Source organism: Phaenicophaeus curvirostris, chromosome 3, assembly GCF_032191515.1.
Source record: "Phaenicophaeus curvirostris isolate KB17595 chromosome 3, BPBGC_Pcur_1.0, whole genome shotgun sequence".
In the NCBI taxonomy this organism is placed as follows: domain Eukaryota; kingdom Metazoa; phylum Chordata; class Aves; order Cuculiformes; family Cuculidae; genus Phaenicophaeus; species Phaenicophaeus curvirostris.
The window spans coordinates 610,101-631,867 of NC_091394.1; the positions used below are offsets into that span (position 1 = coordinate 610,101).

Below are 21,767 nucleotides of genomic sequence, written 5' to 3' on the forward strand. Positions count from 1 at the left end.
CCGTGGATCGTGCTTTGATGCTTTGATTTCAGCTCTGGCCTCTGCTTTGGCCACAGCTTCAGCTCTGGGCTGGTATCAGCTCACATCGTACACATTGGCCCCTGACTGGGCTGTGATCTTTGCTCTGGCTCCATTTGGGGCTACGACTTCTTCTCTGACCCCTGTTCAGTCTGTGAGTGACGATCTGGAGCCCTCTTGGGCTCCATCTGCTGCGGCTTCGGCCCCATCTTGAGACGCAGCTTGGGTCCCGGCTCCATCTTGTGTCACAGCTCTGACCCTGGGCTGCGACTTCAGCTCCAGCCTCTGCTTCAGTCTCACGAGAACAACCAAAGCAGCAATTTCTCTGCAGAGGCCTTATTCCTGGTCTCATCAGATTTCTGAAGGTTTTATGAAGAAGTGGAGATACCTGCTCCCTCTAGGACGTAAAGGACCAGTAAGGGGAGAACGCATCCTCTCATGAGGGGGATGGAGTGGTGCTGGGTGGTCCCGCAGGCAATGGCAGCTGCTCCTCCACCTCGGCCTGGGCCTTTCTCACCCCCAGGGACTCCTGGCGCTCCGCTGGGCGCGTCCTTGCTCGGGTCACTTTCTTGTTGTCTGTCTCACTGCCGCCTCTGGGCGCTGCAGACACCCTTTTTGCTTCCCTCGGCCACGGCCCCTGCTCCGCTGCTCCTCCTGGGCTGCCAAAGGCACCTGGAAGGGCTCTGCTGGCACGCGGGAGCGCGCGAGCCGCGCTGGCTCGGGCACCAGGGAGAAAAGGCGAAGAGGCCGCGTGGTTTCCCCACACGGTGCCCCCTGCCCTGCGAACGGCCAGTGGTGTGAACAGTCTGCGTGCCGCCGGCCGAAGGGGACGGGCACCTCCGGACGTGCCGCCCGGGGCACATCTGACTGTCCGGAGCAGGAGCGGCGCCTGCTGCTGCAGCAAGAGCTTTGGCAGTGCAGTTGCAAGTGAGATACCAGGATGAAGAAAATCAGCTTTCTGCTATTGCTAAAGCTGCGGGGTAGCTGGGCACACGCTGGGCACCCAGCGGGCTGGTGTCGGTCAGTCCCTGGGTGGCCCAGGAGCTCCCCAGCTGCGCCGCCCACTAACGAGACGATGCCGCAGCTCCAGACGAGGCCTGCGCGAGGGAAGGTCACCAGTGCAACTAAGCATCTGACTAATTGCCACAAAACCTCTGCGGGTGCAGAAATGGTCACGCAGGGCAGCACCGACAGGAAATCTTTGGTACCGAGATGATCCATGGTTATTAATGCCAAGCGCTGGAGCAGACGTAGGCCAGCATGGGGGAAGGGAAAAACAACAGCGGTACCCAAAGGGTTTGTCTACCACACCAGGACACCAGGGTGCCCCTGCAACCCCTGCCACCTGCAAAGAAGAGACAAACGCTGTGCACGACACCGAGAGGTTCCCACATCTGGCCCCAGACCAAGGGGACGGCCATGCATCCATGAGGCTGCCAGGGACTGTGGCTCAAACTGCAGACGAACTACCAACTGTTTCTTTAATTTTGTCTTAAACACCTGAAATGAGTGCATGACAGCTTATGGAACACAGAGCTCCTCCTCAAGGAATGCTCAGTGGGTGTAAATGGCAGGATCAGCTGACATCAACTGCAAAAAGTGGGACCCTCCCTATTTTGAACAAATGTTCCAATCTTTTCCAGGATTTTTTGGCATCATATTTCATTGTCAGATTCCCTGGAAAGGAATATATTTTCCACTAATTCTGTTTCCTCTTATTAATCTGCCTCTTTTCCTTTTTCCCCGATCCTTCTCTCTCTCTTGAAATGCAAAAGCAGAGACACACGTTATTGCTTTATATGGTTTATATATGTATACGTCTTCACCTTTGCAACAAATCGATAGTTATTTTACTCTAATAAACAACTGAATATTTGCAAACTGCCTTAGAATTAATAAATTAATTCAAATTAACCACATAGTGTCATTTTCATGTTAATTCGCTTCCTAGAACTCCATTTTAATGAGCCATGTGCCCCTTCTGGGTGTGTGTCTGGATGGGACAGGGACAGACCTGAGGCTCTGCAGGGTGCTGCAGGACACAGGCAACACTACCTGCAAAAATGGAGAATTGGAACAAACGCCAACATCACAAAATGCACACATGGGGCAATAAGGAAAAATACACTAGAACAGAAAGAAAAGAATCTATTAACTCAAATTGTACAGTAGTGCTCATGTCAGCAACGCAACGGATCACAGAATTATTTTTTTATTTTTTTATAATAATATTTATCAGAAACATGGCACTTTACATCTTCAGGGCACCAAATATACAATGATTACTCCTCACAACATTCCTGTGAGGTAGGCATTAGCTTGCAGTCACTATCTGACATGTGGACAGAGGCATAGAAGTACGCAACCAATCCTGCACAATTAAGTGAATGAAGTTCAACTCACTCACACATGGAGAGGCCCTCAGTGACTTGACTGAAAACATAAGAGTGGGGCAGAGCTGGTACTCAGCTATATTCTTTTACCCTAGTCAACTGCAGTGCTCAGGGTCCAACTCTGTTGCTTCCCCTTGTCCCTCCGCAAAATCCCTCCCCTTTCTTAAACAAGATATACACGCAGAGTATTGCTACAAAGCAAGGGCTGCAGTTGAAATCGGAAAATAACCCTTCAATTTAGCCGACATTAGAATAAAACCATGAGAGGTTTGCCTGCCCAGTCAAATCAAAGAGTTTCAGCGTTAGTCCTTTATGACACCCGAGACAGCATTTCAGCCTTCAGCTATGAATAAGTATTTGCTTAACCCAAGAAAATTTAGGGAAAAAGGGTTTGGTAGACTGTGATCACTGTCTCGGAAATTATGCTTGTTTTAGTTAATTTGTTCCACTGAAGTCTGAGGGTTTCCTACATAGGAAAAAGAATTTTTGAGCTTACCTCTGACTTCACTAATATGTATTTAAAAAGCCCCTTAGATACTAATTTCTCAAGTAAACATCTCTTTCAAAATTTTTTGTTCTGGAAATGAAATAGAACATTTTTGTAAACTTTAACATAATACTCCCGGCCCCCAGTTTTTCATATACAATTATTGATTAATATTATTTGATAACTTTCTTTCTACTGTAAATCAACTTTAGAAAAGAAGTATACTTGACAGTGATTAACTCATCTTCCTCCAGCTTTCAGTTGATATTTCTGGAAAGATACACTGTCCAGGAAAGATTCATAGTCTCAACCTGTAAACTGTTGCAGCTCATTTGAAGTCAATGCAGCCATTACAATTACATTCAGACCGAGTAGCAAATCCATCGATTCCTTCACGTGCAGTATCAGTGATAACGGCCTTTCTCCAAACTGAGAGATGAGCACACCTGTAGAGGCCTGGGCCCACGTACTCTGCAGAACAAAATACCTTGCATTTCTGAGTAGAAAAAAAATCTTCATTCTCGTTTAAATGGAAGATTCATCCTAATGGAATAATGGTTGTGCACTAACATGGAAGAAGAATAAAATAGTGGCTTTTGGAAGAAACCATCTTCATTTTGGGTGGAAGGAGAGGGAAGACTAAGTGTTAAGACTATTACCACTGGATACATAAAGTTTGAATTTGACACTCATTTTTCCTTCTGTAAATTGAAATTTTGTCACAACTACTCTTCTCCAGGGTATTTTAACCTTGATGAAGATACAGAATTCTTAAATCCACAGAGCAACTGTAGTCTCCAGACAACAGGGGAAAAAAACAGAATAAAAAGTTCAGAAGTGCACTTTGTATCTCCTGCCTCACAAAGAGTTAAAGTGCTGTTTGATATATCAAAAAATTAAGCATCCACCCTAGTCCTTTATTTTTTTAAACGAAACTTTATCTTTGGTTTCTTGTATCTTCTCCGTAATTTTATCCTTTGTTTCCTCCATCTTCTCCGTAATTTTATCCTTTGTTTCCTCCATCTTCTCCGTAATTTTATCCTTTGTTTCCTCCATCCTATCTTGTAGATATTCCTTTACTGGTGGTGGTGTGGACATGTAGCCAGTCTTACGTAGATATTTAACAGTGATGGATGTTCCTCCCAAAGTCACAGTGTATCTGGCAGGAGTTGCAATCTTTAAGAAACCAAAGAATAAACCATACCAATAACACAGGTCAATACTGTCTAAAAAAGTTATTTTTAATATTGAGAATTTAATTTGGTTGGTGTCAGACACTAGAAAGATCTTCTATTTATAAGGAAATAAGCCAATTTACAGTACATGCCCCGGAAGTGCATACCTGTTACTTAAAAGTATCACTTTGACAAAATGGACGTTAGATTTAAACCTCCCTGTGCAGCTGGTGGGACGAGCATCAGGCGTCTCAATGCAGTTCACAACAGCCAGTGTGCGAATACTGAGCCGCACAAGCAAAGAGGACATACTGACAACAGGATATGCTTTAAACTCTAAACTTCACAAGAGTACAGACACTTAATTTCAGGTCCCAAATTCAGACCCACACATGGAAAACCAGAGCTAGGAGACCTTGAGAGGTAAGTTAATCCAAAAGACAATGAACCAGGTTTGCTATACTAGACAGTAACCTGTTCCTTCAGAACTTCAAAGATAAAGCCTGCACAAGCTTCCTTTGCTACCTATTCTAGTGCTTCCATGTCTTGGATATTCATCTGTACAGGGATCTGAACAGGCTGGACCGCTGGACCGAGACTAATGGGATGAGGTTTAACAGGTGCTGGGTCCTGCACTTGGGGCACAACAACCCTGGGCAGCTACAGACTAGAATGATTCTATGATTTCTTCAACACTGCCAGATCTCCCAGCTATTATAAAATCTTTACATCTAACCACATTTATTTATTAGTCTCTTTTAGGCACAGAAATAATTGGCAAGAGTACTGCTTTCACATTTGGTTTGGGAAAATAACACCTTTAAATAACAGCTAAGCAGCACATCACATCTGGAAACCAAATAGGTAAGTGGCATCCAATGTGAAAACAGTACTTTTTTTTTTGCATAGTCTGACATGTTTTCCAAACACGGGTTGTGCGCACACAAAGCCAGAGAGACATCCAAACCTGAATGCAAGTAATTAATTCAAATGGACAATGAAAGGAGTTGACAATGATGAGCTAAGGTAGGAAAATAAAAGTAGTGAATTCTCTAGAATAAAAATAACTGTATTTTTATCTGGAAATCATAAGGTATTTAGACTTTTACCTCTTTATCCCTGCTAACTGTGTCAGGGATACAGAGGAATAACTTAATTGTAATTAAATCTCTGAGGACAGACAATAATTCTGCAGCAAACAAACAAGTTATTTTAGAAATACAGATAGACTCCTTAAAGGAACACGTAGCCAATATCAACTTGCCTAAGACTATTTTTACTACAAAGAATGAATGCTCAAGTATGTGTGACTATCACAGAAAAAACAGCATTAATTCTTTCTGATATAAACAAATAAACCCTGCCTAGTTCACCAGGCAAGATTTAGAGCTTATTTACAAACTATAATTATACTTACTTTATACAATGCATATGCAGTTAGTGCATTTCCACTCTGGGAATTTTTCAGAATGTTTACTATGCTGTCTGGTAAACCAATCAACTCTAGGAATGGAACAACGTTCACTCCCCTATAAAAGAGAAAAAAAATTGGAAAACTGAATTGGCGTTTGAAACCTGAACAGTGATTTACAGCACCATTCCCATTCTTTAACTCCATTATACAAACTTTGTCATCTGACAGCAATGTATTTTTTCATCTAAGTAACAGACTGGCAAGATTTATATTTTTGTACATATAAGCAAATTAACGTTCTTTTCAGCATTCCACCAATAAATGACTAATTCATACAATCCCTGTTGGGCTGAGCAGCTATTAACTTATCTGTGTCACAGTTTATTATGTCTGGAGGTAAGGAGACAATGGTGGTAAGACAACTACTCAAGCTCCAGTTGTGCACATTCAACTTCATGTTCTGTTTTGTCCAAAATTACTTTTCTTTCCTTTTCAAAATTTCAGACCAACCTGCAGCAAGCCTAGAAGCACAGAATCCAGACTTCAGCATCCTACATCTACTTTTCAATGGATCAAACAAGTGGAATGTGGCAAAAGAAAAGAAAGCAACATATTACACAGACAAGACTTCAGAGGTTCTGTGCCCCCTTGTTCTTCCTTGTCAATAATACAAGGTGGCAAGAAGGGTGGGGGAAGGTCCTATCACAATTTCTTTCTATTTGAAAAGCAAGGAAGCTAACATCTGCACCAAACACAGACAGCCCATCTCTATTTTCAGTAGAAAGCTATACAGAATCACAGAATGGTTTGAGTTGGAAGGGACCTTAAAAATCACCCAGTTTCACGCCCCCTGCCATGGGCACGGACACCTTCCACCAGACCATGCTGCTCAAGCCCCCTCCAACCTGGCCTTGAACCCCTCCAGGGATGGGGCTCCCATAGCTTCTCTAGGCAGCCTGTTCCAGTGCCTCACCACGCTCACCATGAAGAATTTCTTTCTACTGTCTAATCTAAGTCTCCCCTCTCCCAATTTAAAGCCATTCCCCCTCGTCCTGTCACTATGCAGTGACTTGGCTTTCCAATATTTACATCTGTTGTATTAGTATCATTATCCATTTCTACCTAATATTCTAAGCATTATTCTGTGTACGCAATCACTTTGGTATCAAGAACAATAACAAGCAGTAATTTACTAAGTTACTAGAACCTACAGTCTGAAGGCCTATCCCCAGAGTAGAAAACGGAGACCAAGTCAGATCTGAAAGATGAACATTAACCATGTTATTTCATCTACCACCACTGTTTACTCTCATATCATAAGCAGTCACTCTGAAAGTTATTTTTCCACTTCAAGAGGGTGCTGCTCCTGTGGCATGACAAACTGAAGCTTTGTTATTATTAGCGTCTAGTTAAATATTTCAGTTGTTTTTGTCTGTCAAATACCTATTTTAGCAGCTAACTTAATGTTTCAAGAAAAGTAATCTTCACCCAATCTGAAATGTCTGGATGTGAGCATCAACCTGAATTCATCCAAAGCAAAATATTTTTATAGCTCAAGACCTTTATTCCTCTAACATCAGCTAAATTTAGAATGACATTTGGATCTATAGCTCCTAGAAAGGTCAATTATGCCAGCTGGTTAGAGTAACTAAAGCAAACACTTGTGTGGTAAGGCATTCTGATGTCAAAGCCCTATCCTTGCCGCCACGAACTGCCGTTGTTTCATGCCTTCTATTATTAAATATACAACACTAGCAATCCAGATATAAACACTTACTTATTTTTAGCAAACCATTTGCAGACAGATAAAACCTCTTTCATTTGAACTAGCAGGTCATAGCTGATATAAGTTTTTTTCTAATAAATGCCATTTTCCAGAAGGGCATCTGACAAACACTACAGACGAGAGCAACTAAAATCAGAATACTTAATTTACCTTCCTTTTAGCTGCACAAATACTTCATTTCCAACTAAAAAGCCTGGCCTACAGTAGTATTTTTTTTCAGTGCAAGGCAGGAAAGACAAGAAATGGAAATAAAAAATGAAAAGATATACATGGCTTGCAAGGAGCTCGGTGAGGTGAATGACAAGAAAGTCCAATGATGGAAGACTGGGGACGAAGAGGGGAGGACAAAGAGGGAAATAGCCCTCAAGTCCAATGGAAAAAAAGAACAGCAATCTGTAATCAGGATATAAAATCCCTATCTTTCCCTTGTGACAGGTAACTTCAATGCTATTTACATCCATGCATATTTTGGGGAAATGAGCATTCCTTCAAATGTTAGCAACATATCTGGTACACAGCAATAACTGCATAATAGTACTTACGTCACACTCCTGAATCCTGTATACTTTTAGTGTTAAGTCTTATCCTTGAGTTAAAAATGTAGCTTCATTTCCCTATTACATAAAGACGCACTTTGCAGCACGTCGTAGTAATTTACATGTCCTTTCACCTGTGAAAGTCACACTCAATTCCACAACGGCATTGGGCACTGCAATAAAAAACTAACTTACTTCATGGCTGCATAGTAGAAGGATCCAAACCACACAGTGGAAGTCAGAAGATGCACTGGAATCATGACTTTTCCATACTGTTTAAATGTTTTCTTGAATCTCTGAACTAAACCAATTGATTTGTCTTGTAATGGATCAGGATCTGAAGAATCCGATTGTACAGGGCTCTGCTTGGGTGTATCAGTGGCTGTAGTCAAAGGATTCCTCTCTCCTGGTACTTTGTGAGGAGTATCTGCTGGCTGTGATGAAAAAGCACTTTTCTTTGAGGAAAAACATGCTGCACCTGCATGAAGACATTGTTTAGGAGGGTCCAGTGCCAAAATTACTCTGCATCCAACATTAGACAACACAGATTGTCCTTTTAAGATACTAGTGCGAGGAAAAACCAAACATGTCCCATGTGCCAGACGACACGCAGCATGTAATAGACTCCGATGCATTTTGATGAAGTGTGGCTGAGCTTCCTGTGGAGAGGAAAGAAGAAGAAAAGAGTAAACAAATTGTATTTCAATAACCTGATTTCTATTTGCTCCAATGCCACTTGAAATTTTCAAATTTTAAACCTTCTATTCTTCCACTTTAAAAGGTTTTCCTTATCTCGCTCTGCAAAAATTGCTTCCTTCTGGAATTAAGCAAATAATTTTAAATTCTACTTCTTTAGCATTCTGAACTAAAATGGCCTCTTCAATTAACATTCTGCTCCTCACAGCTAAAATGCTCATTCTGCTTTCTAAAAACATATTTATATGTTTAGTACTATCTGGCACAGTTATTGAAACAGTATCCTTGAAACTTCCAATTCTAATAGCAACTGATAGTTTGAGTGGTAATTCAAGCCTACATAAATGTAGTATGAACTCACTAAAGTGCAATTAAAGTTAATTTTTGGTGTCAATACATTCAATACATTTTTAGTTTTGGTATAACTTTTAATGTTCTATACTATTTTGAACGAAAAGTTCATAAAAAGATCAATAATAATAAACCAATAATAATTAATCTGATTACTAACAAACCTAACCATAACAGGTTTCCAGAATACATCTGATAGCAAAGGGGATGGTACTGTTGAATGTCATGTATTAGCAGGAACAAAACTGAACTGCAATTTCAGAAATACGGCAATTCAAAGAATATTTTAAAACTGTGGATAACCCAGTTAACTTTATGATTTTAATTACTTAACAATTCCTCCTGAAAGTTCAGAAGAACCTTTGAAAGATTCCCCACAAACAAAGAGAGGAATTTTGTTTGGCATGTATAGACGACAAGAAGCCAGTGTTTCCCCCCCAAAATACATGTTTGGAACTAGTGAATGAAATACTCTCACCTTTCCTTTACACAATGATCGCACACTACAGAACTATTTTTCCTTCCCTCTAAAAAAGATACTACTAATTGATTTTAAGTAACAAATTCCAGTTAAGTCACTTACAACTTTCAAATCTTTCTGATACTTGTTCTTTCTGATACTTTCTGATACATTTTTAATTATCATAATAATTCCCAATACAAACTAGAAATCATTCAAGTTTAATTGAGACTCCACTGTCATCTTTATGTCTGCTTCTCCTTCACCTATAGCCTTACATACATTCCAACTGGCTATTTCTATAGATAGTCAATTTGTCTAGACTGCTGAAAAAGATCAATATTTCGTAACACAGGCAGAAGTTTTTTCAAAAAAATAATGAAACCATACATACCCTTTATTATTTCCAGGTACACAAAACAAAAGTATGACAAGGGTTGTATCTTCAAAAAGTTGCTAGCCCTCCACGAGTTCCCCACCTTTCAAACATATGTCTTGATCACATTGATGACTCTATTAGAGCAGAAAGAAAGCACATTTAGAGAAACAGTAACAACAGCAAACTAATATGATGAAGGTTTTTGGCAATCCTGAAATCTTGCTTACTGAAGAAGTTATTAGTATAAATTCTGCCTTTGGATACTGATGCAGTAATGGGAAACTTTTTCTTCTTAATTTAAAAAGTTCCTCAACTGTGAATTACTGTTTCCCTCCAAGAGATAAAAGTTTCATAACCCAAACGCATTGGTTGGAACATTCCCACCTATATGTTTTCTAGGTGTTTTTATGTTACTGCTGTGCTTGAATTAATTACAATTACTACAATTACAATGTTTGATGTGGAGAAAAGATTGGAGGAGTGGTTTCAAACTCCCTGGGAACCTCTACCTTGCATGTGAAGCACAGACGTCCACTTTTGTTGAACGCATACTAATAGGAGCTATTGCATCAACAGGGGAACATCATCCCTATGTAAGCAAATAGTTACTAACTCCTGTTGAGTTATGAACTCAGTGGGAGCCAAGCAGTACTGTTGCTTATAAAGCAGTAAATTAGCTACAAGTACTGCCCCATATCAAGTCTGTCTCCTGAAATAATTCATTGAAAGTAGCAACTACCTGTCATATCTCTGGTTTCATAAGAAGTTCAAGTTCTTACTGACTTTTAAGATCCAAATGCAATTGCTTCTCAAAACAAAATGCAATGAAAACACTCAGCAAAACTCAAGCATTAAGATGTCACTCTGTCATACATCAGCCACCTTACTGGTTTATCGAAATTCTAACAAACTGGAAGAAGACAACTACATTGCTTGCTTCCACTCCTTTCCTGAGCGACAACACTCTCCACAGAGGACTTTTTTTCCGCTCTCACTAATAGTAAGCAAAACTAAGCATCTGCCCTAAGATTTTCACAATATCCAGCCAGCGCACTTGGCAGAAGGACACATATCCATCTAAGTGAATTTGGGAACTCTTGAGCTAGACTTCTTCTGTTCACGTCTTCAGTGGACTGTGCCTTATTGAAATATACCTGTTCCAAACAAGCTTTGAAAATTGCCACCATGCATGCAGCATGAGAAAAACCAAGCTCAGCACTATGATTCTGGTTCAGTAATATTAATAGGACCCTGCATTCCAACAGCCCTGGAAGGAGGTCATTTTGCTGCACAGAAGCAAGAAGAAACTGGAGGAATATTTCTGAATTTTCCCACTCTATATAGCATATATATTGGCATTTCTCAGAACACTCGTTTCTAGGTTTTGCTGTCCAGCACTACTAACAGCACAAAATTAACACCATACCACACCTCCGATTCACTGCAGCGGCTGCAGAACACTGGGGTATGAAATGGCTTTGCTGAGATGAGAATTCTCCTTAACGTGAAGCAGGAACGGGTCGCTACTATGCCTTCAGTCATCAGTCAGTAGCTAACACAAAGTTGAGATCAGTAAACGAGTTTCAGAGTCACTGCTCAGAGTGAGGTACACCATGTAAGGCTTAGAATGTCACTGATGGCTTTAAAGCAGAGGAACTAATAGGGCCAATGACAAGACCTGTCACACCATGTTTTTGTACCTATATCCACAGGTGGACTTGGAATTCATGGACTAAAGGGTTTTTCTCCATGATGCAATACCTGGCTGGTCAAAGGAAAGACTCTCTAACAGTCTAGGGTAGACCTGAAACTTGTAAGCACAGATGATGCTATAGTTCTATCTAATATTCTGTGAAACAGCTTACTTTTTGCTTCTCCACTTTAAAAAAGCATTTTGCTAGATGCTTGATAAGAATAAGGTTAGATACAACAGGTGCTTATATTTGAGAGAATAAAAAGAAACAGATCTTTCAAAACAAGGCTGAAATTTTCCTAAAGATCCTACTGTTTTCTATGGGTACATACTTATCTTGATAAACAAAGGAAAGCCTTTTGAAGTGTCAAGAAGTTGAGGATTATGCTGCTCTCCAGCAGCACTACAAGATTAAATGAAGGAAGTATTACACAGCAGGGTGTAGGAAAGGCAAAGGAATAAAATAACAGATTAAAATAGCCTATACTTCATACACTGATTTTAAAGAAATGAACATTGTTAAAGGGGTTATGCTCAGTTGTAATATTTTAATTACTTGGCTCGACATTGCAAACAAATCTTAAACAAGATAGACAACTGAAACCGCACAATGAATGTGGTTGGAGGTCCAGAGAAATATAAAACTGCAGTTGTGTCATCCCAAGAAATCACAAGATGAGTACAGAGAAATCAGTCCTTTAAGATGCAGCTAGCGAAAGGAAGTTCCTAGTACCCTGTGCAGTCAACAAGCGGTGTCAGCCTATGGATTCAAGATACAATTTTATTCTCCATGTATACTGCTTTTCTTAAAGAAGTTACTGGAGCTATAAAAGCTACCAAGTTGTTAAAACCTCTCTGATCCTAACCAAGTCAAGACAGTAACCTAGATTAACCTAGACATTATCCGCAATTGCACCAAAGGACTGTGCCAAAGTTTTTTCTTCATTTTAATGTATTTGATGGCTTTTGGGCTGTGGCACAGTGCTGCAAAGTACCGGAAAAGGACAGAAGCTAGGTGGAAAAGCAGCTGGTCTGTGAAATGTATGTTTTTGGGGGGGGGGCGGGGGGCAGAGGAAGTAGGTGTTTTAAAGCATCTTAGACTTCTACATTAACTTTCTTTTTAAAATGACACAAGGGAACAAATATAAATATTGAAATGCCTAAGGACAAATACAGGTGTTTCGCTGTTGTAAGAATCCCATGCGGGCAGTGACTGAATAGATACTAGTAGGACAAACTCTGAAACGATATACAAATGTTTCTGGGATAAGGTCACCTCTTCAGTGCTGTCATATTCTGGCTAACTATTCAGTAGTATCTCCAGCTGGCTGTAAACTGAGCTGAAGAGATCTTGGCTGTTCAGGACACACTCCTGGTTGGGATTCTTGGACATCCATTTAGTTCCTGAAGGCACGTCTGTCTCAGGGCAAGCTATTAACAAGCCCCCTGACATAAGGGAAGTGCTCTGGCGGCCTCCTGAGGAAAAGCAGAGATCAGCTTCTCACTACAGCACCAGAGGTTTTGTTTAGCAAACTTTTGTATTTCTGCTGTAATTTAGATCAGCTTTGCCATAAACCTGATGTACTGCACAAGTACCCTATTTCTTGCATTTGCCCTGGTAAATCTTGGCGCCTTTCAGTGATTATCAGGAAGCAGAGATCAGACTCGCTTTTGTTCCTGAAGACAACAGAAGTTCAGGATCTTTTAATGTCACAGAGTTGGTCTACGTGACTAATACACATTCATGGGTTTGGATGCGTGGTAACATTTTGTGCAAAAAAGAAACAGGGAATCATTGTAAAACACAGAAGTAACAACCCAGGCCAATACAGGCACAGCAAAGGCTGCTGTGGGATATCTACTGATGGAAAGAGGAGTCAAGCCAGAGATGCTGTCAGATGAAACTTCCACCAGGGTAATTAGTATAAAAACAATTGCCATGTTACAATTGGCTTTGTTTCAGCTACCAGAGAAGTTAATATACAATAATGGGGGTGGATAAAAGATGGCCACAAACTTTACTCTAAGTTCTTTTGTAAAAGAGGTCAGAAAGCATCTGAGGGAATTGTGAGTATAGTACATACACTACACTGCTTTATTTTCTCAGTTTCTACCAGAAACACTCAGGGCACAATAGGTAAATATGGATGAATTTAAAGTATTTTTACTTGTTCTGTTGCTGTTTTTTAAAAAGAGAATTAATTATACCACAGGAGAGTACTCAATGAAAATCAATGAGCTTTTCCCACTCCCAAGGAGCCTTTCTGTGAAATCAGAGAATTTATTTATATTCTTGTCCTTTTTAGAGTAAAATCAAGCAAACTTTGAGGGTTGTGTGGCACATACACAAAAGAATTCTGAAAGGACACAAACCAAGTTTTCAGAAATCCTTTCTAGCTCACCTTTCAGACTGCACAAAAAGCAAACGCAGAAAGATATTATCCAGACAGTTCAGTTTAATTTTTAAAAAAACAAACAAACCAAACCCACACTGTATTGCTTACATTTTTACTAAATATAATTTTTAAAAAGTCAAAACTTGTTTTCAGATTTAAATTGTTCTTCTCAAGAACTTATTGACAGGATATTTAAAAGAGAAGCATCTTGCCAAGCTAATAAACCAAAATAAGAAAAATACAACTGAACAGAAAACACATATGTGTTGCCTAAAAAGCTGGGAACACTTTTAAAAATCATTGTAGTAATAGTGCAATCCATGCAAAGCATCATTGTTTTTCCTAAATTCCAAGTTAAATACAACTACGAACCTCTTAGTTACTGCAATGGCTCAGTATAGCACGCAGACACTATCCACGGATGGAAAATGGCAGAGTATACGGACTTTTTATACTTTGTATTAGAACTTTTAAGACCATACAAACGAGCATTTAGAATATGAATTTTGGCCTTCACTACTTTTACAGTGCCCCGATACAATTTCTTATTAATTCTAAACTAAGAAACTTGGTTATAATTTGAAGTTTGGGCATCACCAGTGGTCTAATCTTGCCTACCATTTAGTGCTGTCTGAAAAGATGTAACACCACATTTTAGGTTAAATGGAGTAATGCAAATAAGTCATGGTGAATTTTATTATAATCTCGGCAAATAATACTCACATTAAAACAAATGAAAGAATAAACTCTTGTAGACAAATTACCCTAAAGCATTAGCCTCATCCCAACTCCATCATGTCTAATCTCTGTAATTATAATCTTCACTCAGTAAATGCTATACTATATAATTTAAATTGATAACATTACAACTTTTTAACTTTTATTTTATCCAAGTGACTATTGTTCTTGCTAAAACAAACACAATAAAGACAAAAAAGTAGAATGAACCCTCACAGGGTCCTTACACACACAGAGGAACCTTCAACTACTACAACCTTCTGATACTTAAACGTTCAAAAGAACATCAAAGAGGGGCTTTAGAATGAAAAAAAAAAAAGGTTTTGCAGACATTTATAAAGTCTGAACATTGGACTGAGAATGTGAATAAAGCAGTAGAACCTAATGCAACATCTATGCATTTAGTTATAGATCTGGAACGCTAAACAGGAGGCTTAACAGCTGATCTGCATCCAGCCAGTATGACAGTCACATCTCCATTTTCCTCTATGTTGGAAGGCATTAGATCTTAAGCTTGCACATGGCTAAGTGGGAACGTTCTCTCTCTAATTCTTCTAAAAGAAAGCATCACAATCATTTGTAGTGCTTTTTGCTCTTCAGAACTATATTTTTAATTACTGGTGCTATTCCATCTTTTGACTCGGTTTTCCTGCTTTGTAGTGCTGACTGGGTTCCTTCCTTCAGAAGTTTCAGTCTGCCCTCTACTGAATTTTTACATAAGTACACCTCTCATACTATAAAAGGTGCCTACTCTCCACAAATCCTTCCAACAAATTTGCTTGATCATCTTCTATGTTGGTTCCAAAGCACCCCAGTGTAACAGGCACATGTCAAAGGAATGGGGAAAAAACCTGCCTTTTGAAGTGCAATCCGATTTGATTTTTTGTCCTTTTGCCACTCTAGAGATAAGAGATATGTCTGCAATAACCAAATTAGAGAAGTCATGCTTTTAGACGTTAACTAAGCTTACAAATAGACACATGCATCTATAATAAGGTTAAAGCCCTTAGTTACTTCAAAGCAGGGATTGTACTCATCTGTTTATTACTCTGTCCTTCTGCACATTACCTTTCACTTTAATATAATGATCAAAGTAAGATCTAATTCTCTCTCCTGTCAATTCCATTCTTAAGTAGTAACTTCCCCAAGCAACAATAATCAAATATTTATTCCTGAAAGGTCTAATGAAAGAACTGGAGACACTGCAGATACTGTGACTTTCCCTAAAACAAATGAGGCTGACCCTAATAAAGACCCTCCTTTTTGACCAGACCATAGAATAAGAACTTAGGTATTCAAATACTTTATCTTGACTAATTATAAAAGGCATTTGTTAGGAATGCACTTAAAACTTAGACCTTCGCATCAACTTTGTACAGCCTTCTGCCTCATTTTGTGTTGTGACTACCAAAACTGTTTATTTTCTAGCCTTGAAAAATGCCATTTTTGTCATCTTAGATCTTGTTTCATTGTTTGGTGTCTCCTAACAGTAATCAACAGTATTGACAGCAATATTCTAAATGCAGTTTATATTAATGTAGCAACTTCACAAAAAACTTAGAAGAACCCCCACCAAGTAACAAAACTTTTACCCTTCAAATTCACCCAAAGCGCTTCTATGACTTTCAAGAAAGACACTCAAGGGAAAAATCTAGAGCCTTACAATTAGAAATGAAGTAGCAATAAACGCAAACTAGCCCCAAACTGAAAAATTTCCTCAGCTTCAATAAAAACAGTATTCACAGCAGAAGCATTAGGTTCAAGATTTTTTTCTTTTATTCTCTCACCACATTTATTTCACATTTTAAAACACTGAAAAGCTGTCATTTTTCCCAGCAAAAAATACAGAACATTCATCTTTCGGCAGAATTACTGTTGGCAGACATTCATTTCTAGTATAAATCTTTTCTAAATATTCAAAGTAAGGGTTGAGTTCTCTGTTGTGAATTCAAATTTGTCCATATGGGGAAATATGTGTAGTATCAATCAGAGTATCTTGAAAAATTATGTGTGAAGAGGCTGATCATAACATTTACAGTACACACACATGCTCAAAACCACACTTCATCTAATTTTTAGTAAAAGCTGTTCTCCACAACTCTACAAATGAATGTGAGCTGTTCTTATGAAAGAGATTACTTTTATTAATGTTTTGATATCCGAGTGGATGAACTTTCTTGCCCACCATTCAATGTAATGCCTTAAACAGCACCTTTTGCACAGAGGACATGATTGCTAATGTTTCCAGCCATGTTATCAACAAAATGACACCATCTACAAGTGTCCAAAAAAGCATCAGACTCAGAGCTGTGTCATTAAATCAGAAGGGACTCTGATGTGACCTCAGTAACTGGACCCTAATAACATTTCTCCTTATGGTCTGAAGCAGCAGATTCACCACACTGCTGTAAATCAGTTTGAAATAGGAACTCTGTGACTACGACACTAAAGCCTTTGAAAGCGTGCTACATTCCATGAGATGTGATCAACGAAGTCCAAGGCTTGTGTTCCAGCACAGAAACACCCCTTCATTAGAAAGTAATATCCTATGGACTGAGACAGCAGGAAGCAAAAGATATTGTCTAACTTTAACATGAGCAAAATCAGCTTTTAAATCCAAAAAATATTATAGAGCAAATAGCTAACTGACTGGCACACGCTGGGGATAAGCACCACCACAATTAAAAGTTAAGTGCCCTCACTTTCTACTCAACTCTTCCACCATCCGCTTCTGGAAGAGACTTACAGAACTGCTGTAAAGCCACCCAAGTATTTTTACTTGGAATCAACAAAATCCATCCACTTCAAAAAACAACTGCTGTTTTATAATTTGTTCGTGAGCACATGACTGTATTAAGCCCCCATCCCTTTCCCTCATTCCACTCTGCAAGGACAAACTACACAAGTTCTAGAGAGCTGCAAGGGATCATCTGCTACAACGCTCCACAAAACCACAATCACAGCCATGCAACTTCTTGTTTTATTTATGTAAGAACTGTTACATATGGTCAAGGTAGACCCATGGAATTAAAATTTACAACCCAGCTAAGAAGCACAACCAACCAGAGTAAGGCCTCATTTTACCATTCAGAGATCTTTGTTTAGAAGAAGCAGCATGATGCCTGGACATATAATAACAAATTTTAATTTTTGTCGAATCATACAAGCTAACTACTCATTGAAGATGAGCTGGGGAGAACTGAGTGATGGGAAGGCACTGGGGTAGAAAGGATTAGAGTTGTTCAGGGGAAACACAAAGTTCATGAGAACACAGATCATTACAACTTGCACCGCAGATGTCTAGACACCAGCCAGAGTAAAGCCCCATTCTATAATCCCAGCACCTTAAAGGAGAAATTGCTTCAGTCCTTAACTGCTTATTTACTCAGACAGAAGGTGGGAGGACTGATGTAATAAGGCACACACCAACCTGGCCTACTAAGGTCTGGTTAAACCACGACTTTCCTGACAGTTTGAAGCAATACATTCTTGACCTAACACAAAAAAAAGTATGTTTGACTTAACTCACCTGTACTGGTTCTTTCAGGACCAATTGAATTTAGAAAGGTATAATCACAGTAGATAAATGAGGATTTTTTAAGTGAATAATAACTTTCTACTCTTACTGTAGTTTTCTGAACAATTTGTGGTTTTTAGAAGTATCATTATCCAAGACTTAAAAAATTAGGAAGAAGTCCTGTAACTTGTGCCATGCTGATTTTTTTTGTTGTTGTGACTGCCATACTGCACAATCCATTTGCCTCAAGTCAAATAATCTACTAAAAGTACTCTCTGGTCATTAAGAATCCCTGACTCTGAGGTTAAAATGATGTATCTAGCTAGTTACATATCACAATATCGAAGTAAAATACTTATGACCTACCATGATGATATCTTGCTGTCCAGGAAAACATCAACCATGTTTTGGGCCCAGGCCTCAGTTCTTTTAGAGGCTTTAATCCATTCTCAATACTCAAACACTGCTGACAGATTCAATTTGCTTCGGCATCTAATTTTAAAAATAAATGCAGCTTCAACTGTCTGAGTTCACAGTGTATCCGCAAGAACAAAAACTATGCTGTATCCTTTTCCCTATCTGCAAAAGTAACTGACTGCAAGGAATGTTATGTATTCAATGAGTAGAAAAAAAAATCAGCGCTTTTTCTGCTGTTGTCATTGAATTTGTTGCAGCCTTATCTTAAAGGCCAGTCAGAACTTGTTACAGATCCAGAAATAAGTCAAGAACTCCCTGTCTTGCAAAAACAGACTTCAGTTTCTTAGTGATGCTTACAGGCATACACACAGACCTAGGTCAGTTTACCTGAAGAAAAGATCATCTAGAGCAGAAGAATTACACAGATGCTTCTAAAAAAAAAAAAAAGACCAAAACTCTTCTTATTCACTGCTACAGTCTGTGACAGATCTGTAGACAGTCATGCCAGACAAACATTTAACGTCTCGCATTCTTTACCTACTCTGAACTTGCCTGCTCAGATTTTGCCATGTGCAAGCCACCCGATCCACCTACCCAGATCATCAAAGGATTTTTTTCCCCTCCCTGATGCAAGTGCTCCTCAAGCAGTAAGTGCAGTTCAATAGTTCTCCCACAGAGGCCAGCCGTACGCCTTTTACCTCAAACAGTCCTTGAACAGAAAAGGAGATAAACACCTGCTGTCAGCCTCATAGGCAGAGATGGATGGTGTGGACACATTATCCTCTGTGAATGCATTTCCCACATAGAAGCAGCTGCAAGTCATATAAGCTAACAGCACAGGCAGCAAGACACATTCCAAAAGAGGAACCTCTTCCTTACCTCTCCCTAACATAACAAGACTTTGGAAAATCATCTTACGTTTATGCTTGTAACAGAAATAACATGGTGGGGCTCAGGTGAACTGGGGAACCCTTTCAGTTGGAACTTGCTTAAGAATTGGTTTAGGTAAGGAATTCTAGGACACTTCATATATTACTGCCCAAATTCAGTTTTCTTCTTTTGTAACAGCTTGTAGAACCATATCAGAAATGGGCATAAATAAGGCTGAACATGTAATCTCTGACATTAATCCACATACTACTTAAAAGTATAAAATTACTTACCTGATCTAACAGTCTTATCACAAACTCTGGCTTCTCATAGTCTGACCCCCTTGATAACTCCCATAGTTAATTACTAGAAGCAGATTACTAAGAAGAACCATACCTATGCACCTTTGCCAAAAAGAGTTGCCTCATTCAGCCAGCCACTGCCCCCTATGGATTCAGAGACCTCCCAGGTTAGTCCATACAAAACATAAAAGGAAAAAAGTGCTGAAAGCTCACAATGAGAAAAGCCTCATATTTTTACAAGTTAACGAGTAAGCGGAGTAAAACTCAAGTTTCTCACTTTTGAGATTTTCCTGCTGTTGAGGGTGGTGATTTGAGATTCACCCTGCTGAGTGTGGTTAAACACCGGCACAGGCTGCCCAGAGAGGTGGTAGATGCCCCGTTCCTGGAAACATTCGAAGTCACATTAGATGGGGCTCTGAGCAACCTGATGTGGCTGAAGATGTCCCTGCTCACTGCAGGGAGGTTGGATCGGGGACTTGTAAAGGTCCCTTCCAACTCAAACCATTCTATGATTCTCATACTGAGGGAAGCCAGCCCTTTGCCTGTATTTGTTACGGGTCACAAGCAAGTCACCAAAACACGTGCAAAACACTAGACAAGAAAACACTTGTGCAGCCATTTTAAGTATCCTGAGAAGCCAAGACACAGGCAGAACCAGTTGTCACAGGAAAGAAACACCCCAAGGAGCACAACCTAACTACAGCCCTTGAATGGTGTGGCTGGAGCACCTCTGCTATGCGGACAGGCTGAGAGAGTTGGGGTTGTTCAGACTGGGGAAGAGAAGGCTCCAGGGAGACCTTATAGCAGCCTTCCAGTACCTGAAGGGGCTACAGGAAAGCTGGGGAGGCACATTTTACAAGGGCATGCAGTGATAGGATGAAGTGGAATTGCTTTAAATTGGAAGGGGGAAAATTTGGATTAGATATTAGGAAGAAAGTCTTCATAACGAGAGTGGTGAGGCACACGCACAAGTTGTCCAGGGAAGCTGTGGCTGCCCCATCCCTGGAAGTGTTCAAGGCCAGGTTGGATGAGCCTCGGGCAGCCTGGTCTGGTGGGGGTGTCCCTGCCCATGGCGGGGGGGTTGGAACTGGATGGGCTTTAAGGCCCCATCCAACCTGGCCTTGAACATTTCCAAGGATGAGGCATCCACAGCTTCCCTGGGCAACCTGTGCCAGTGTCTCACCACCCTCACGGTGAAGAAATTCTTCCTTATGTCTAGCCTAAATCTGCCCCTCTCCAGTTCATACCCGTTGGCCTCATTATATCCCTCAAGCCTTTGTAAACAGTCCCTCCCCAGCTTTCCTGGAGCCCCTTCAAGTATTGCACAGTCGCTGTAACGTCTCCTTGGAGCTTTCTCTTCTCCACGCTGAACAAGCCCAACTCTCAACCTGTCCTCATACGGGAGCTGCTCCAGCCCCCCGATCATCTCCGTAGCCTCCTCTGGACCCGTTCCAACAGCTCCATATCCTTCTTACGTTGAGGATTCCAGCACTGGACACAGCACTCCAGACGCGGTCTCACAAGAGAGGAACAGAGGGGTAGAAGGTCCCTTCCAACCCAGCCCGTTCTGTGATTCTCTAACGCTTTTCACCGCAGACAAGGCGTCCCCGGGGGCGCAGGAGAGGTCGAGCGGCCCGGAGGACGCCAGGGAGCCCCGAGGGGGCCGCTCAGCCGCGTCCCCGGGGCTGCCGCGGGGGAGCCCGCCCGGCACCCGCAGCACCCCTCGACCCCTCAGCACCCCCCCCCCCCCCCCGCCACCCCAAGTCTCCACAGCGGCGACTCCTCCCCCTCCCGTCCCACCGAGCGGGTACCTGGCTGCGCAAAGCCGCCTCTCCCGCTCAGGGCCCCCCCGCCATCGGGGCCGCGCTCACCGCCGGCCGCCCCCGCCCCCGCCGCCACGTGCGCGCGCGCCGGGGCAACGTGCGGAACCGCCCGTCCCCACCATCACCTTGAGGCGCGGCGGGCGGGGGGGGGGAAACACGGACTGCGCAGGCGCGCCGGGACCCCCGCCGCGGGGGCTCCTGGGAATTGTAGTCCTCTGCCTCCGCCGGCCGGGCCCTCGCGCGCCTTATCGTAAAGACCCTCGAGATCGACCTGGACGCTAAAACAAGTGCCCAAGCACCTCACCTACCCGCCTTT

General features: G+C 41.1%; 1 protein-coding gene across 1 annotated transcript; it reads right to left on the reverse strand.

Annotated features, from left to right (window-relative positions):
- Positions 1-2,214: 2,214 nt before the first annotated feature.
- Positions 2,215-21,512, reverse strand: FAM210A (family with sequence similarity 210 member A). The gene is made up of 5 exons (XM_069853248.1): positions 21,440-21,512; positions 9,711-9,829; positions 8,005-8,468; positions 5,491-5,602; positions 2,215-4,074 (listed from the first exon to the last, which is right to left on the reverse strand). Exons 3-5 carry the CDS (start codon positions 8,442-8,444, stop codon positions 3,808-3,810), a joined length of 819 nt encoding a protein of 272 aa, XP_069709349.1. The 5' UTR covers positions 8,445-8,468; positions 9,711-9,829; positions 21,440-21,512; the 3' UTR covers positions 2,215-3,807.
- Positions 21,513-21,767: the final 255 nt, after the last annotated feature.

Excerpts from the sequence above, each read along its gene's own strand:
- FAM210A (XM_069853248.1), bottom strand. The coding sequence starts at position 8,444 with ATGCATCGGAGTCTATTACATGCTGCGTGTCGTCTGGCACATGGGACA. Across the intron at positions 5,603-8,004 it reads TTCTACTATGCAGCCATGAA|GGGAGTGAACGTTGTTCCAT; the intron begins GTAAGTTAGTTT and ends TCTCTTTTATAG. Across the intron at positions 4,075-5,490 it reads CTGCATATGCATTGTATAAA|ATTGCAACTCCTGCCAGATA; the intron begins GTAAGTATAATT and ends GGTTTCTTAAAG.